The 20,129-nt window shown below is 40.4% G+C and overlaps 1 protein-coding gene across 5 annotated transcripts in view; it reads right to left on the minus strand.

The window, feature by feature from the left end:
• The window catches only part of cep350 (centrosomal protein 350), an 80,632-nt gene extending 71,471 nt beyond the window's left edge, over positions 1-9,161 (minus strand). For all 5 annotated transcript variants that reach the window (XM_059031939.1, XM_034008695.3, XM_034008673.3 and 2 more), the window contains exons 1-2: positions 8,142-9,161; positions 4,937-5,013 (exon numbers count right to left, since the gene is read on the minus strand). In XM_059031939.1, the coding sequence (XP_058887922.1) occupies positions 4,937-4,997 (61 nt within the window). In that variant the 5' untranslated portion in view covers positions 4,998-5,013; positions 8,142-9,161. The remainder of the gene's footprint in view (positions 1-4,936; positions 5,014-8,141) is intronic.
• Between the last annotated feature and the right edge of the window lie 10,968 nt (positions 9,162-20,129).

The following is a 20,129-nucleotide window of genomic DNA, read 5'->3' on the forward strand; positions in this document are numbered from 1 at the left end:
GCACCAATATAAAAAAAGCGTTGATGTGCATGAATGCTTTCATGATATAGATAGACAGATAGACAGCTAGACAGACAGATAGACAGATATAGTAGCGGGAATGGCCGGACTGACTCGCTGTTACCATCTGTTGGCAGCTCGGGTTCCATGGCCAGAGTCAGCCTCTCCTGGAAGGGGGGGCTGGCATGTAAATAAGGTAGAGGATGCTGGGATTGGGAAGCGTTTTGTGGAAAAGTGTTGTCTTGTTAATTAATTGTTGTACAGTTTTGTGTTACGTTAAAAGTGTTACCCTTTGGTCCTAGTTTATAAAGATGTGTTCATTTATTGTTTGTAATGAATAACTTGTTGTGTGATGCCCGTTTGTTGTGGTTGGGAAGTGATTGCTCTGTGTGTGTGTGTGTGTGTGTGTGTGTGTCAGTGAGTGTTTGGATGGTGCTAGCTGTTGTTGGAAGGGTTGTGTTCATGGTTTGTTTTTTGTTGTTTTTTTCCCCGCTTATGCAAGAAAGAACTTTATCATAGCAGCACAAGTTTGTTGTTGGCACCCTTACAGAATGCATCCTACAAGCTTGAAACCTTTCTTTTGCCTGACTACTAATTATCTTAAAATATATTTTTTAAAATGTACTTTGTGTCATTATATTTGCTGTGCTGACTTTCCTGGGGACCCCGTGTCCTGCTGGTTTTCATTCCAGCTGAGCTCTCAATTACTTAACTAGACCCTTAACTAAACTGATAATTTGCTTAATTATACCTTTAATTGTTTTCAGCTCTTAACAGTTGCAGATTTTGTTAACTATATCATTTTATAAATAACTTGAACTCTGCAACTGTTTAAGAGCTGAAAACAATTTAAAAAGGTAGGCTTCATCTCTTATTAGTTTAAAACGGAAAAGTTTAGTGAAGTGCAGTAAAGCAAAGTGAAAACACGGTATGCACAGGCAAGCATGGAAAAGAACAGAGTAGTATGGCAAATAATTGTAATAAACTATAGTGTAAGATAAGGGAAAGCATGGTAAAACTGCAAAGTGTACCACAGCAACTTTTATATTGGATACGGAAGGGTATACATCTGGACTGGGAATTCAGTTTGAATAGTGAGTGATTGAACGAGAATGTTTTTTATAAATGTTTGTATCTGGCGAAACTCAAATTATCACCATCTCTGAAAACCCAAAATGACTCCTAGTAAAGTTGGTAATATTTATGGCTTCATACTTTTCCGTTTCTATTTTCCATCTCTACCTCACTCTAAACATTAATCTTCTCGTGGTGCTTTTGTTATTTTCCTCGCCAGTTTAACAGATGCCCGGAGAAATGTTATTTTCAGCATTAAATAGTCAGTACAGAGTGTAAAGTAAATCCATCACTTAAAATATTGATTTGTAGTAAAAAAAAAAAAAATTAATAAAAACAAAAAACAAATAAAAACCCAAATAGCAATGAAAGAAATGTGAACTGGAAAGTAGGATCGGGGATGAACAATTAAAGTAATTTGTCAGCTGTGTTTGAAATAACAATAAGGCGAAACAGAATGAGAGGCCCAATCAGGATATGAAGGTAAAAACAAGTTATCTTGTTTTGTAATGAACACATTTTCTGAGTTTAAATACACTTATTTTGAGCCGATTCTGTTTCTTAAAAGGGTGTCACATATCAAAAATAACAGCAGAAACCTTCCAGGCTCAAAGCAATGATTATTATTTATTAAGGCTGTAAGAAAATCGCGGGCCGTGAATTTGTTGCGGAAACCGCAACTTTTAACACAGACCACAACGTTTTATAGCTGCAGCAACTTTTAATGCGACTACAATGTTTACTATTTATATGTAATTTCGTTGCACAATAATGCTGAAAAATAAACTGAAACAGAAAAGGAAACGTCACTCTCACATTGTCTTTTGCTAGTGGAGGATTGGTATGCCTTGTCATCCTCTCTAGCCAATCAGTGATCTTCTTTCCTGTTGCTCTGGTTAGCAATGGGAAAGAAAGACTGGGCCATGATGCAAGTACTGTACTTACTAACTTATTTACTGTTAAATTTTGTGATGAGGTTTATTGCCGTTTTGCAAACACTGTACTGGCTGTTCAATTTTGTGAGTGAGCTTTTACTGTTATGTAATTACTGTATGTTATGCGTCATTATTGTTAGCTGCAACTCTTGTAATGAAACACAGCATAAAACGTTTTATTTCAAATGGTGATAAAGAGGGAGTCTTAAGAACTTATGTTCTGGTTATCTATTTAAGTTTTTTTCTTCTTGTTTTTGAACAGATGAACAAAAATCCATCTTGAAAGCAAGTATATACATGTGCAAACTGTTTATATTTATTACTGCACTGAAATCGCAACTTTAATATACAGTGGCTGCATTAATTACACAGCACTGTATTAAGTGTTGCATTTGGAATGTTCTATTATTATTACTAATAGGAATCATAGCTTTACTATAGGAGTCATGTACAGTACCTACCAAATCATTTAAGTGTTTAGGGGAAGCCTGGAATGCACTGCCGGTGTGTGCTTTTGTGCAATCTTTCATGCAATCTTTCTTCCTCATCACCTCCATTTACATCAAATAATCCAAGTATTAATAAATTGATAGATTATTAGATTATTTTAATATTTGAAAGTTGCAGCTTTAGAGGCCAGTAAATGGTTTACTCTTTCCTTCTGAACCCTAAGACTACCGAGATCTCAATAGTGCAAGCACCAATACAATGAGACCTCAATAATGCATTCGATTTAAAAGAAGAGCATGTCCCAGTAAATCATGATAATAATCCCTCATTTATTTGATTGAATATAAAAATGGTATTGCTGTTTATTTTAAATATATACTTGGTATAAACAGTATACTGAAGGATCGTTCGTGGTCCCTTAGGAGGAAGTCTTTAAATAAACCACTCCCCCCCTATCAGGGCTTGTGATTTACTGGAACATCCTCCTGCATTGAATACAAACCATATACCAGTGAATGAATGCAAACCGGAATGATTATTCAGTATTTTTTTTTTTTTTTTAAAGCTTGTTTTTGTAAGTAACAGATATGTTTGAACTTACAAGAAGTTATAATATGTGTCCCTGCATGGGGATAAATAATTTCTACAAGGCCCAGTTATCTGATCCATCTCTTATGGAAGTCTGACACAGTGACAGGTGTGCCAGCCGTACATGTTTATTGCAGATTGCTTAGCAATGCACAGCTGCTGAACCATGGAAACAGCGTGCATCACAAGGAACTAGCTAGCAAAAAGAGTCTGTTAAGCAAGGTCTCCCTATAGGATTAGGATCACGGTGCAGCAACACATTTTGTTTTCTGATATACAAGGTCATTAGTCTTTGATAGAACAAAGTCATCGACAAAGACTTCTTGGATTTCATTTTATGAAGACACTATTTGAATGTTAAGTAGAGGCTCACACTTTTTTTTCCTTGAATCTTGCCTCATATAGCTCCATCAGCAGGCACTTACTTCACAAAGGTATCAGATTTGTAGGCTGGTTAAAGTGCCGTGCTACAGGCAAACAAATGTGGGTATCTAAAAGGTGACAGTAGTAAGACTGAATTGAACTGTGGTCAAATTGCCCACTTCATACATTTTGCTAAGGAGTGGGCAATTTGCCTGAGAGTTGCCCATAGTGGAAAATACCAGCCATGACGTGTAACAGGTAAACTGTTTGGCACGATGATGTATAACATTTGGCTGTTTTCTCTTCAATATCATTTATTTAGATCACAGGAGGCGGCATATGTTTGCATAACAAACAAACTCTTTGAAGATACTGGTGGTTAGCCTATATGTTTTTTTTGTTTTTTTTTTTGTTTGTTTTTTATACATTTAGTCATTGCCAATTATTTTTATTATTTTCTCCCAGTTTGGAATTGCCAATTATTTTATTATGCTCAGCTCACCACTACCACCCCTGCGCTGACTCGGGAGGGCGAAGACGAACACACACTGTCCTCCGAAGTGTGTGCCGTCAGCCGACCGCTTTTTTTCACTGCGGACTCACCATGCAGCCACCCAAGAGCTACAGTGTCGGAGGACAACACAGCTCTCGGGCAGCTTACAGGCAAGCCCGCAGGCGCCCGGCCAGACTACAGGGGTCGCTGGTGCGCGGTGAGTCGAGGAAACCCCGGCCGACCTAACCCTCTCTCCCCCCGGGCGACGCTCAGCCAATTGAGCGCCGCCCCCGGGAGCTCCTGTCCTCGGTCGGCAAAGGAATAGCCTGGACTCGAACTTGCGACGTCCAGACTATAGGACGCATCCTGCACTCTACGCAAGTGCTTTTACTGGATGCGCCACTCGGGAGCCCCCTTAGCCTATATGTTTTAACTATTTAAAAAAACTGGAAAAAGCTTGAAGAAGAAAACAAGTTCTAAAATGGAGTTCTAACCTTGAGATGGTCTCGGTTTGGAAACCTTGCATATAGATCGCTTTAAAAGAACCATTCAGTTCAGGACATTGAAACCCCATGGGTTGATTGTTGAAAATCAAGGGCACTTCATCATGGATTTGCATTGTCAAAGTCCATCCATCCACCCATTATCATTAACCACTTACTCCTTTACAGGGTCGCGGTGAGCCGGAGCCTAACCCGGCATACACAGGGCGCAAGGTGAGACTACACCCTGGACAGGACGCCAGTCCATCGCAGGGCACCACACACACACACACACACACTCACACAGAGGGTAATTTAGAGTGACCAATCAACCTTGACAGAATGTCTTTGGACTGTGGGAGGAAACCGGAGTACCGTGTCTCCTTTCATTGTCAAAGTGTTTAACAAAATAACAGTGGAAATTTTAAGTGTAGTTGCATGTATAAAACAATGTTCTAAATACAATAAAAAGCAGCTGAACAGACTGATTATTTTTAATAGACAGGAAACTGTTGCAACGAGTGACTGGTGTGAGTGTTTGTGCGTTTCACCTCTCCTGGAGTCTCTGCTGAGAGTGGTTAGGGGTGCCTCGCTGGCCTTGCTGCTCCACATCTCTCCCGTTTACCTGCTGTGAGACACACAGACACACATCTTAACCACAGCAGCTGTATACAGCACTGCACCACTGCACTGTAAACGCCATCACATTTAAACTAAACTTACATGTGTACACATTTAATACAACTTCACACAGATATAACCGCCACTAATTGAATTGAAAAGCTTTGTACCGTAGCAGCGTTCTTATTAACTGAGCAGTTTGTACATGCTGGAGAGCTTACTAAACATATAGCATTGTTTTATCTAGGTACCGTTTTACATAATTTCTGAATTGTCAGAGTACTTCTGCTGTCTTACTTGTCCAAGCAAGCCAAGTTTTATTTGAACGTCTAATTTCTAAAAGGGAGGTTATGCTACAACCCACAGGAAAAGAGTGTGTTTGATGTGAGTATGGCAAATGTTTGTTTTTTGGCACATCAAGCACTGCATTTGGTTGCCGGGCTTTTACTCTCAGATTGTATTACTTTCAGTTTTACATTTCCAAATGGTTAAAGTAAATCTTCATGGCAAAATGGAAAGAACTGAAACACAAAGATTCTGGTTAATGTGCAGCGAGACTGGCACCTTAATGACATTTTTCAAATAAAGAATTGTACCTGACCAGGACCCAAACTAGAACAATGAAATAAAACTATCTACAGAGTGTGAAACTGTGTTATTCATTTCAGTCTGGGACCAACACAATGTGAGAGGGGCCTCTGCTAAACAGAAAATACAAAAACAAAATCCTAGATGATTAAACCACACAAGCGTTTCATATAAAACATTCCCTTATTGTTTTACCACTATCTTCTTTTTTATGCCGATTCATCATACTGTATATCTAAATATGTTTATCTTGTTTAGCCTGTGCTGCAGAAAACCAGACAATTCACAATCTTTACATTGCTTCTGGCACCCCTTTAAAGAACTACGATTTAAAAAAAAAAAAAAATCTAGCCAATCACCATTCACCTTTATTTTATTGGTAAATCGTAGCACCTCAAAGCACTGGTTTGTTATTGGCCGCCTTGTTCTTGAAATCACCTGTGTCTTTCTTCAGTGCAACAGAGACCTCCGCACAAGTTCAACATTGATACAATTAATGACTGTCAACTGAGCTCTGAGATCAGATAAATGGGCAAACTCTTAATAAGTGAACCAGTTGACAAGTGTCATTTAAATATGTCTTGAAACAACCTTAAAACCTGCTAGCCATCATGACTATGAAGAAAGCAGATAGCATGTCACTATGAAGTAAGTTGGGAGCACAAATATGTATTGGGTATTGTTTTTAATTCAGACAGAACACTGAAATATATTTATAATCCATTGTTTCTGTGGCACCTGCCATCCCATGAATTTATGGAACTTTGCATAATTTGGGGGGTAAAAATCTGTTAATGGGAAACAAGGGCCATACCATCTAAATTGGACTAAGGAAAAAAAAAAGAATAAACATGCTAGGTTACAAAACCTTTACTGTGAGTTAACAGATTTACTTTCAGAAGTGCTGTCTAAAAGTGTACTACTAAAGCAGGTAATAGGGTAAGCTGGAGGTACAAAAACACTAAGTGCTGAGAATTTCACTCATTTATATGGCGAGATCTGGAATGTAGGGTTTATAAAATGCAGTCGCTCCTAAATAGAACCACTCAAAGGACCTACATAATGTTTACATCCAGTTAATGTGAGAGTGGTCACTTCGTTTACAGGGCACTTCAAATCAGAAATTTCAAATTCGGAAATCCTGCCACGTAAACACTGCAATCAGATTTTTTTTTTTTTTTTTTTTTAATAAAATGTCTCGACGAATTAAATGGGTCTCTGACACACAGGTGTATATCATTTGGGCTCATAAATGGCTTTACCATTTCGCAGAGCTTTACAAATGACACTCATGTCATACTGAAATTCTCTCGCCAATCTGCATCTGTAAATTTCTTAAGTACAGTTATGTACCACCAATCCCTACCTCTATTTGACCCATACAGTGCGACTGGGCTTACTGAAAGCAACAGCTGTACGTAGCACAATTGGGGTGTAATCGTCAGTATGGCCGTCTGTCTTGCTCTACAGCTAAACGCTGACAACGGAAAAGCATGAACATTCCAAGGTTCGCATTCATTTTTAATTGCATCATCATAAATGCTGAAATGTACATTAGGAAAAATGTGTTATCGATCCGCATCATGACTTGAATGAAGTTCTCAAATAAAACTGAGAGGAGAATAGCTGTAGCCTCGGCAGCATTTAACCCGTATTAGGTAAGAAAATGAATCAAGAAAAAAAATGATTATATATATATATATATATATATATATATTAGAGAGAGAGAGAGAGAGAGAGAGAGAGAGAGAGAGAGAGAGAGAGAGAGAGAGAGAGAGAGAGAGAGAACTTATTTTATGATTATAGACAAATAGAACAACAAGATGACGTATCTGTAAATTCGGCAATTTATAAGCAGGGAAATCCGATTACATCAACGCCATGTATACTGAGATAACTATCGCACTGGCTTATCCAACTGCCAGGTAAACACTGTATTCCGATTGCAAAATCCTATTCCGTGGAATCCGACTACAGAGAAATACGATAACTTCATGCCATGTAAGCGTAGTGAGTGACTCAAAACTGCATTGTTGTTATGGCTAGTTTCCCCCCCATTATCAAATGTAGATTTTGCTGCCTGGTCTTTCCCCCTTAAAGTTTTGTGATCACACTAACGAGAACTACATTTAGAATGATATTTCCTTTATTTTTGTATCCTAGGGTGACATTTACACGGAATACTTAATGATTGTGATGTTAATCTAATGTAAACTTCATTTTGAAAACCACAGAACACAAAATGTGTAAAGTAATTATCGTGATCACTTATGACGTAACGATATGTGTGTATCGAGAGCGATGTTCAGTCGGGACTGTAAGGAAAATCGAGCGCCACTGTCTAAACTTTATCATGGTAGCTACCGGTACATCAGGATTTCAACAATTACAAAATAATAAAAAGTTCAGTCAGTTCAAAACCTTTCAAACAAATGAAATAAATTAGTAATTTAAAAAACCGGTAACGTTCTTTTCAGCAATTCAGTTACCTAGCCTGTGTAACCACTAACCCAGGCAACAGTAGTAGTACTGTCAAAATAACTATACCTGTTTCCCCCCTCAGACAGTCACCGACTCATCACTCGCAGTCCGGCTTTCTAGGGCAGCAGATACGGCACCACCAGGCAGCCAAAATGGGCTTCCTTCTAGATGTATGTTTGTATTCCACAATAAAAACCGCTTTTCTGTTCAGTCTGTCTCCCGTGTGGGGGACGGACAAGTTGAACCACTTGATACTGTTGTAGTAGTTTGTAGATCAGGAGCTTCACTACAGTTTTGTCCCAAGATCAATATGCCTGCAGTGCTATACTCGTCTCCGGTAATTACCGAAACAAAAAATCCCAAGAATGGTTATCCTCCGTGAAACAGTACAGTACAGTAGTACTAACCGTGACGTCTACTTCGTTCACTGGACTAAAAGCAAGAGATCAACCAAAGCAATCTGCCCGTTCACAAAATACTAAGAAGAAACAGCCCAGGAACCGTGTTAAACAAGAAAAAGACAAACAAGGTACTGACGGACGACTTGAGACACAGTCTACAGAGAGTTGAGTAGAGCAGAGCAAAGAGCCGGATCCAGTCTTTCGTTTTCACGGTCTGCCCCGGTCTGTTTGTATTTAGAATCGCTCCGGCTCGTTTGCACTCTGTGTTATATCAGCTGTAACGCTACGGGTCAATCCCAGGTGTTTATATGTGTCGCTCCAAGGGGGGTTACACGTATATTTCCCCCGTGTCTATGCGCTGCTTCTCGACCGTACTCTCTTCTACCCGCGGAGTTCACAGGCCGTTCCTTCCAGGCTGTGGGTTCCTTCTTCTTGCCACACCTCGCTCGGTCCCCGCAGCTCCAATGACCGTCTCTTTCTGCCTCACCCCAACCAGGGCGAGAAGTTGCATGTGGCAGTTAGTCTCTACCCGCCTCTCGGTTTTGCTTTTCCCGGTATACAGCAAATACAGAGCCGGCCGTTACTTCGGCTATTCCGCCATTAAACAAACAACTGTGGAAGCAGGAAACCAGTCAAGCAAAGGGGCGCGAGGGATCGCGGGAGTCAGAAACACCGCGGGATTTGATTGCTGTCCATTAAACAGATCGGAAATCACACGATAATTCATTTGTCGACCTTATCAACATGGCGGCTGGTCAGGGCTCAACCATGTTGTGTGTATTCATTTATTTTTCAAAACTTTAAATAACTTGTTTTTTGTTTTGGTTTGTTTGGTTTATCAAAAATGCATTTTCAAGAAGGAGTTACAATTTGATGTAATATAATCTTTTGTTGGATTTTATTGATAGGCATATTGTCTTATTTGTTTTTAACCTTTATAGTTAGTTTATACATTATTTGTTGTACTTTATAACCATTTAGGATGCTGGATGTCTCAGTGGGTTATGGTATTTATAATTTCAAACGCGCTCCCCTGAGAAATGTACCAACCATACCGAATCAGTGACTTTTTAGTGTAAAGAGTTTATGCAACATACTGCTTAAACTGACAAGTTTTTATTTTATTTGATTTTATTCATGTATTGTAAAGAAGCAGACACGGTGGATTTTACGGGGCTGAAGTTAGTTACTTATTCCCGATTCGAGGCTGAAGTTAGTTACTTATTCCCGATGTGAGGCTGAAGTTGTTACTTATTGAATATTATAATGTTAAACCAAATTGAAAGCCTACTTGTGCCACCTCAAGCATGGAATCATTTTAAAGCTTATATGACGCAACAGCACCAGTTTGATCAGTTCCATGATACGTGCAAAGCACCAAATTCCTATTTCAGGGAACCATGGTTATAATAATAACAACAACCTAACGCTCCCTTTTAATTGGGGAATGTAACCATTACCGAAAGGGATACAGCTCCAGCCAGAACTACCTGAGCACTTACATCAGAGATGCTCCTTTATAAGCCCCGGCTGCGTCAGACGTGGTCTCCGCCCCCAGAAAATATCAACGACTGTCGCACAGGGATCAGCGCCATTTTTCACGGGGACTAAATTTCAGTAATCTCTTTAAGTGACAGTGGGCGTTATGTACTGACACAAACTTCCCATCTAATATTAGACCACTGTCTTTTTTGTGACGTCTGACAAATATGTTGTTTAAATGTGTTACATGAAAAGTAAAACGAGCTGGAGAGTTAGAATTTAGCATTTTTTTATTTGAAAAACAGTAATTTAATGCAACATTATGCAAATTAGAGAAACAGTGAGAATAGTGACATCATCTCTCTCTAACTTTCTGAAGTTCAAGTGAAAATACTTTACTAGCCTAACAAGTTGAACAAGTATTGTCAAAGGTACATATTTGCAAACATTTGGAAACTGTTCAGCTGGACGCTCGTCCTCTGGGTGGAGGAGTCATACGCAAAAAGCACTCATTATTATAATTGTTTATTTCTTAACAGACGCCCTTATCCAGGGCAGCTTACAATTGTTACAAGATCTCACATTATTTTTACATACAGTTATATTATTTTTACATACGATTACCCATTTATACAGCTGGGTTTTTACTGGAGCAATCTAGGTAAAGTACGTTGCTCAAGAGTACAGCAGCAGTGTCCCCCACCTGGGATTGAACCCACGATCCTCCGGTCAAGAGTCCAGAGCCCTAACCACTACTCCACACTGCTGCCCTAATGCGGTCATAATAAACGTATCCCAACCAGCTCAATACAACACGACCATCACGACAAGTTAAAAATAGACACAATGAAGCGTTCTTCCCTTTGTAGCAGCACATATGTCAGCTGCACAAAGAGCACAATGTGTGGTTTCCACTAACTCTACTGTGCAGAAAAAATCTTTTTTTTTTTTTTTTTGTTATGTGTAAATATCGGGACGCGGGACATTTGCTAGAAAATCGGGACTGTCGCGACCATATAGGGACTGTTGGCAGGTAGGAAGATACAATGCATTAACACAAAAGAACAGACATGAAATAAACAATTATATTTGTGTCGGGCTCGTCTGCTGTGTGTCTCTGGCCCTGTGGCAGGACACTACAAACTCTGCTGCTATTCCTGATTCCTCTCTTCTCTCCCCCAGAAGACCTGCAGTATCTCCTCTTGGCTCTGGAGCAGAAAGCCCTCTATTCTGTCTGCCAGCCTGAGGGAGTACATATCTCTCAGCTATCTGTACCTCTCACAGTGGAAGATGAAGTGGGTCTCACTCAATCTCTCCACTGTGGCACTGGGTACAGAGTCGCTCCTCTCTGGGTCTCCACTGTGCTCTGCCTGCCCGTTTCAATAGCCAATGTGTGGTCACTAACTCTGTATTTAGTTAATAGGTGTTTGTTTTTGGGGTTCTTGGTGATAATTAGATACTCTACTGGGGTGTATTCTCTGTTGCGAGAACTGTAGAGGTGGAGTTTGTTTTGATATTTAATGTAGTTTTCTACCAGGGCATAGCCTATTGGTTTTTTTCAGTGCCTATGGCTGGTGGGCTAAGTACCAGGGCTCTCCTGGACATTTGCAGAGGGACTCCCCCATTCTGTTGTTAGGGGATTCTGTGTGTGTGCAGGACCTCGTTACAGAACAGAAGGTGTGTGATTTCCATCGGGTTTTATCCCACTTTGAGTAATCTCAATCTCTCTCTCTCTCTCTCTCTCTCTCTCTCTCTCTCTCTCTCTCTCTCTCTCTCTCTCTCAGTTTAGACTCCACATCACTTTGTCATATGAAGGCCTGCAGGCTGGAATGTACTTGGATGTAGAGCATGTTTCTAATTCAGAAACAGTGAAAACAAGTCCAAACAAGTCCTACCCTGCCTTGGGGCACAAATGTTTATTAAAATGAAATGAAACCAGAAAACATGTTTTTTGTGTTTCCTCCACTGTAATTTTATGCTAAGATGTGATTCCAGGGTGACTATCCAACGCATTCTATGGACACTGTTGGCTGTCCATTTGGTTCAAGCATGAGGAAACTGCAAAACTATATTTATAATTTACTGTGGTAAGCTTTTATAAGGATTAATAAACAGAAAGCTTTAGAAGTCAGGAAAGTCCAATTATATTTACAAATAAACTGACTAACAAAGTTCAGCCCTCTTTGTTCAGCTTTAACCTTTGTAGTAAATCAATAAAGTGAACTATAAGCATTTGGATGGAATGTTTTAGAATATCTAGAACATTCACAATAACTTCTAAAGAATGTCCTTACTAAGCTGTGTAATGCATCTCCAGCTGGGATAATAAACTTACTAGAACAATTGTGAGCTGTGTTGAAGTCTAAATTTGGTAGAGAACGTCACTGTACAATACAATCCAGCCATTATCCAGAGAAAAGGGCACCCCCTAGAGGAGTGGTGTTCAGCCTACACCCTATATGGTTGAACAATCTTGGCAGATAGGTACAGCACTAAATGTGTTAATGGTCTTGTCAGTCATCATTGCAGAAATCCATTTTCTGGAGCAAAATAGTTTCTCTGCTTTGCGTGACAGTACTTGGGTTACCACTGCACCATGCGGACAGATTGCTTATAAATCATAAATTTGAATACATACAATTATTCAGGGGTACCAAGATAATTAAGACCCTATAATCCACTGTGCTATAAAAATAAAGCATGACTGGCTTAATTTAATAAAGTGAAAAGCATGCTATATTGCTGCTTTCAGCAATTACAGTATGAGTATCTCCCTTTTACTCATAAACTTGCAAATTAATCTAAAGAGTAGCTTCAAATGTCATTTTAATGACTTGCCATTTGCTGGTTTGTTGCTTCAATCATTCTGAGTGCACCTGGATTCTGTTGCTCCAATACTGTGATCATTTCTCTATATATCTCCCTTTACTTGGCTTTGAGCTTGTCTGAAGTGCCAGCACTGAAAGGACTTCCTCATCTCATTCAAATCAATCACAATGTGATCTGTCAGACTTCTGCTCTCTCTCTATATAAAAGAGGAGTAAGTGGGGCTAGGAACTCAGTATTGGAGCAACAGACCCCAGAGCCACTCAGAATGATTGCAAACGCCATATAATAGTAAGGGGGTTCATTATAATGTCATTTGAAGCAAGTGTTTTTGTTTTAACACAACTGTTCATTTGTTAACGAATAAGAACCTTGGAGTCACCCTGGACCCCTGCCTCTCTTATTCCCAGCACATCTCCACTCTGGCACGCACTTGCAGATTCTTCCTGAGCAACATCCGAAGAATCCGACCCTTCCTCACCAACTATGCTACCCAGCTCCTGGTCCAGGCCCTGGTACTCTCCCGCCTAGACTACTGCAACTCCCTCCTGGCTGGCCTCCCTGCGTCCGCCACCCGTCCGCTCCAGCTCATCCAGAACTCTGCTGCTCGCCTGGTGTTCTCTCTACCTCGCTTCGCCCACGCTACTCCACTACTCCGCTCGCTCCACTGGCTCCCGATCACCGCTCGCATCCAGTTCAAGACTCTTGTACTAGCCTACAGATGCCTTGATCAGACTGCACCCAGCTACCTCCAGACCCTCATCTCTCCCTACACCCCCACTCGACCTCTCCGCTCCGCCTGCACTAGAAGACTGGCTCTACCTCCGCTACGCTCCCCTGTCTCCCGAGCCCGCTCCTTCTCCACCCTTGCTCCGCAGTGGTGGAACGACCTTCCTACAGATGTCAGGACTGCCCAGTCCCTGACCACATTCCGGCGCCTCCTTAAGACTCACCTCTTCAAACAGCACCTGTAGAACTCCTCTGTTGTATCCTGGGACACTATCACCCTTCATTTAAATATGCTTTATTTTGCTCTTATCTGCCCCCTATTTTACTGCATTTAATCCTGTACCTCAGAATATTGTAATCTGCCAAGTGTTTAATCTGTAGTATTTTGTACTTAATCATATCCTGATGTAACTATCACTATTTAATCATATCCTGATGTAACTTTCACTATTATCTGCTGTATTATTGAATTGTGGTTTGTCACACTTGAGAATTATTGTATTTCTTGTTCTTATTGTATGACTTATATTGTAACACTTGAATGTATTTGTATTTGCTTGCGATTGTAAGTCGCCCTGGATAAGGGCGTCTGCTAAGAAATAAATAATAATAATAATAATAATAATAATAATAATAATAATAATAGTAATGCCTCTAGGGGGTGCTGTTTCACTGGAAAGTGGAGTGAGACATTTGTTTCAACGGCATTATTAGAGTTTACAATATCAAGTGCTTGAATACTGTATTGGCTGCAAATATGCACATCAGAACATTGAGTATGTCAGGGACATAAATCTCCCACCCCAGCCGTAAATGCAATATTGGAAGTATCAGTAGCAGGAAAGAGTACAGTTACCTACAGCCACATTAAACATGTAAGGCTGACATACAGACTGAAGGAAAGTCTCCATATAGCACAAAATTCTGATAAGTTGCTAAAGAATGTCATTGCGGTTAAACACATCCTTCTAAGTAAGATATGTAAAAACAATATGTGAAAGTGTGCCTTCACATGCCCCTGGAGTTTCAATTTTCGTTAGAAGTGGTCAAGCGGTTCTCTTCATATACAGACGTGCTCAAATTTGTTGGTACCCCCGCCGCAAGAATGCACAATTTTCTCTGAAATAACTTGAAACTGACAAAAGTAATTGGCATCCACCATTGTTTATTCCATATTTAATAGAATCAGGTAGTTTGGCCCACTCTTCCTGAGCAAACTGCTCCAGCTGTCTCAGGTTTGATGGGTGCCTTCTCCAGACTGCAAGTTTCAGCTCTTTCCATAGATGTTCGATAGGATTCAGATCAGGACTCATAGAAGGCCACTTCAGAATAGTCCAATGTTTTGTTCTTATCCATTCTTGGATGCTTTTAGCTGTGTGTTTTGGGTCATTATCCTGTTGGAGGACCCATGACCTGCGACTGAGACAGAGCTTTCTGACACTGGGCAGTACGTTTCGCTCCAGAATGCCTTGATAGTCTTGAGATTTCATTGTGCCCTGCACAGATTCAAGGCACCCTGTGCCAGGCGCAGCAAAGCAGCCCCAAAACATAACCGAGCCTCCTCCATGTTTCACTGTACGTATGGTGTTCTTTTCTTTGAAAGCTTCATTTTTTCGTCTGTGAACATAGAGCTGATGTGACTTGCCAAAAAGCTCCAGTTTTGACTCATCTGTCCAAAGGACATTCTCCCAGAATGATTGTGGCTTGTCAATATGCATTTTAGCAAATTCCAGTCTGGCTTTTTTATGTTTTTCTTTCAAAACTGGAGTCCTCCTGGGTCTTCTTCCATGGAGCCCACTTTCGCTCAAAAAGCAACGGACGGTGCGATCAGAAACTGACGTACCTTCACCTTGGAGATCAACTTGTATCTCTTTGGCAGTTATCTTTGGCAGTTTTTCTACCATTCGCAGTATCCTTCTGTTCACTCTGGGGTCGATTTTCCTCTTGCGGCCGCGCCCAGGGAGGTTGGCTACAGTTCCATGGACCTTAAACTTCTTAATAATATTTGCAACTGTTGTCACAGGAACATCAAGCTGCTTGGAGGTGGTCTTGTAGCCTTTACCTTTACCATGCTTGTCTGTTATTTTCTTTCCGATCTCCTCAGACAACTCTCTCCTTTGCTTTCTCTGGTCCATGTTCAGTGTGGTGCACACAATGATACCAAACAGCACAGTGACTACTTTTCTCCATTTAAATAGGCTGAATGACTGATTACAAGATTGGAGACATGTGTGATACTAATTAAAGAAACTAATTAGTTTGAAATATCACTATAATCCAATTATTTATTATCTTTTCTAAGGGGTACCAACAAATGTGTCCAGGCCATTTTAGAATATCTTTGTAGAATAAGCAATAATTCATCTCTTTTCACAGCTTATTTGCTTTATTCTATGACATACCAAAGGCATGCAAGTATATATGATAAAATAGCTTTTAATTTCATCACTTTTCAGGAGGAAAGAAGCATTATTTCAATTAGCTGTAAGGGTACCAACAAATTTGAGCACGTCTGTATGTCCACATTTGACAAGAGATCTTTTAAAGCTGCAATGGTGGATTTTTATTTATGGCTTACCTTTCAACTGGACTTTTTTCCATTGTTTCTGGTATCAAAAGAAGGCTGCGTTGGAAAACAATTTCAATGGAATTTATTAGCCTTATGTAAATCAACAGCAGTGCGTTGACATATTCCCAGGTAAATTGCTGCTATGTATTGGCTCATAATTAAACTGTTATCTGGACTCTATATTTACTTTACACGTGTCTGTCAACATTGCCATAGTGTAGCGTGGTGTGAGTACAGTATGTGACAGTGTGTATATTAACAACCCCACACAAGGAGGCTGTGTGGTGCAGTGGTTAAAGAAAAGGGCTTATAACCAAGAGTTCCCCGGTTCAAATCCCACCTCAGCCACTGACTCATTGTGTGACCCTGAGCAAGTCACTTAACCTCCTTGTGCTCCGTCTTTCGGGTGAGACGTAGTTATAAGTGACTCTGCAGCTGATGCATAGTTCACACACCCTAGTCTCTGGAAGTTGCCTTGGATAAAGGCGTCTTCTAAATAAACTACTACTACTACAATTAATAATAATAATAATAATAATAATAATAATAATAATAATAATAATAATAATAATAATAATAATGAAAGGAAGCCCTTATTAGAGAGCTTCAAAATGGGAGGCTAGGCAGAGAGCTGCCTCACTATCAGCCACACCAATAGTCTAGTCTTGTACAGGGGTTGCTGTGAGATTGAGGTCCTGTCTGCACTGTGGACGTTACGAACTCTATTCTCTTCTTTGGAAGAAGACCACAATGTTAAAAGCAGTGGTATAGCTACATCCCAATACAGGGCAACACGATTCAGTCTAGACAAACTAAATTCAACAGCTAACTCTCAAACAATTTCCATGTTCCCCCACTCTTCCCCAGGGCACGAATGGGAATAAGAATCTGTTATATCTGCTTAAAGAAAATACTGAAGTTAATTCAAACAACCATGTCAGATGGGTGGAAATTCAAAATCAAAGCGTCAGCATGATGAAGAAGAAGAAGACCATCTCCATGTCTGTATACTGAACATTATTCCATGTGTGTTCAGCTGATACAGGGCATGGTGCTCATGTCTGTATACTGAACATTATTCCATGTGTGTTCAGCTGATACAGGGCATGGTGCTCATGTCTGTATACTGAACATTATTCCATGTGTGTTCAGCTGATACAGGGCATGGTGCTCATGTCTGTATACTGAACATTATTCCATGTGTGTACAGCTGATACAGGGCATGGTGCTCATGTCTGTATACTGAACATTATTCCATGTGTGTTCAGCTGATACAGGGCATGGTGCTCATGTCTGTATACTGAACATTATTCCATGTGTGTTCAGCTGATACAGGGCATGGTGCTCATGTCTGTATACTGAACATTATTCCATGTGTGTACAGCTGATACAGGGCATGGTGCTCATCTGGCTTGTTGTCACTGTCTTGCCTGTTAGATTAGTCATCGTTACTGAGTCAATGGATTTGTAACTCCAGCAAACAGATGTTGCACACTATGCTGGCATCAGAGGTCTGTCATGCGAGTTTGCAAGTTCAGGGATTTTCACGTGACAGGTTTAAACCCTCTGACATTTAGGGACTGAGAGACGTTCAGCCTGGCTCCAGTCTTGACGGTCAGCATTTATGTACTCTTGTGCTAAAAGCAAATGTCCACTAGTGTTTTGCGTAGGTTTCAGATGGGAAGACTTGCTAAATAAAATCTGCGTGAATTTAAAGAGAAGACGGTGATCTATTCAGAGAATCCACTTTGACACACAAATGCAGCTACTGAGCCGTCTCAGAGATGTTTCATAAACACTTTAAAATGCCCATTCACACAGCACGAAATTGATCAATACATGCCGGTATAATACTATTATAACCCTTTCACACAGCCAAAGGGATCATGTGAGTACAACTTTCAAACCTGTCAGTCAACAGATCGTTTTCATGGCAAAACAAAACAAACAAATAAATAAGCAGAATAACGTGGGTGAGCTATTTAAAAAAAAAATAGAATGTTATATACTGTATATCACTTTCTTATCTTTTAATGACTGGCACTGGAGAACTGTAGTGTACTGTAAACTTCCTTGTGCTCGCTTTGTCCTCTCTATTAATAATATATACAGTGCTGTGAAAAAGTATTTCACCCCTGACTGATTTTCTGCATTTTTGCACATTTTTCACATTGTATTTGGTCAGATTTTTTTGTGGGTTGTAGTAATATATAGAGGGAGTCTGAGAGAAAAAATTACACCAAAGTTTGGTGCTTCTTTCATTTGTTTGGTGTGCAAAGTAATCAAACATGCAGTCTTCAGGTGTGAAAAAGTTATTGCCCCCCCTAGTTAACTCAACCCAATTAAAAGGATAATTAGGGTCAGCTGTTTGAGTACTTTGGTTAACAACCAGGCCTGATTTGGGCCAGCCCTGCCCAATATAAATCTGAGTAACTTTGGCCCTTACCATCAGAGTGAAGTTGGCAGCACACAGGTTCTAGAGGCACATCATGCCACAAACAAAAGGAATTCCTGAAGACCTCTGGAAAAAAGTTGTTGATGCCTATCTGTCTGGAAAGGGTTACAAAGCCATTTCTAAGGCTCTGGGGCTCCACCGAACCACAGTCAGTGCCATATTGTCCAAATGGAGAAAGTTTGGGACAGTAGTGAATCTTCCCAGGAGTGGCCGTCCTGCCAAAATCTCTCCAAGAGCAAGGCGTAAAATCGTCCAGGAAGTCACAAAGAACCCTAGAACAACATCCAGGGACCTGCAGGCCTCTCTCGCCTCGGCTACGGTCAGTGTTCATGACTCCACCATCAGAAAGACACTGGGCAAAAATGGGATTCTTGGCAGAGTAGCAAGGCGGAAACCATTGCTCACTAAGAAGAACATGAATGCTTGTCTCAGGTTTGCCAAAAAAGCACCTAGATGATCCTCAAGAGTTCTGGAACAATGTTCTATGGACAGATGAGTCAAACGTGGAACTTTTTGGCCGACATGGGCCCTGTTATGTCTGGCGAAAACCAAACACTGCATTCCACAGTAAGAACCTCATACCAACGGTCAAGCATGGTGGTGGTAGTGTCATGGTTTGGGGATGCTTTCCTGCATCAGGACCTGCACGCCTTGCCATCATTGAAGGAACCATGAATTCTGCTCTGTATCAGAGAATTCTACAGGAGAATGTCAGGCCATCCATCCGTGAGCTGAAGCTGAAGCGCAGCTGGGTCATGCAGCAAGACAATGATCCGAAACACACAAGCAAGTCTACATCAGAATGGATGAAGAACAATAAATTGAAAGTTTTGGAATGGCCTAGTCAAAGTCCAGACCTAAACCCCATTGAGATGTTGTGGCAGGACCTAAAACGAGCAGTTCATGCTCGAAAACCCACAAATGTCACTGAGTTGAAGCAGTTCTCCACAGAGCTGTGAGAGACTAATCAATAACTACAGGAAGCGTTTGGTTGCAGTTATTGCTGCTAAAGGTGGCGTAACCAGTTATTGAGTCTAAGGGGGCGATTACTTTTTCACACGGGGGCACTGGGTGTTGCATAACTTTCTTTAATAAATAAATGAAATATGTATCAAATTTTTGTGTTATTTGTTCACTCAGGGTCCCTTTTATCTAATATTAGGTTTTGGTTGAAGATCTGATAACATTCAGTGTCAAATATGCAAAAATGCAGAAAATCAGACAGGGAACAAATACTTTTTCACGGCACTGTATATACTGTATATATATGTGGAACATGGAAATAAAAATATTTAAGTGGGGATGCATTATTAATATTATTTTCATTCAGCCGTCTATCTATCTATCTCTATCTATCTATCTATCGATATAGATATAGATATAGATATAGATATAGATATCTAGTGAAGCGTGCACAGGGGAAGGCAGCAGCAGGGCTGGTAGGTGACGTAATCACACATGAAGACATAAGCCCGATATACGCTCCTTGCAAAAGAGTCGGCTCTTTTGTACAGCGGTATCCGTGCTGTGCATTAGTGCGAAAGATCCCAGGTTCGCGCCCGCCCCTCAGCCTGTGTGTGGATTGCCTCACC

The sequence above is a fragment of the Acipenser ruthenus genome, chromosome 10, assembly GCF_902713425.1.
Source record: "Acipenser ruthenus chromosome 10, fAciRut3.2 maternal haplotype, whole genome shotgun sequence".
Lineage (NCBI taxonomy): Eukaryota > Metazoa > Chordata > Actinopteri > Acipenseriformes > Acipenseridae > Acipenser > Acipenser ruthenus.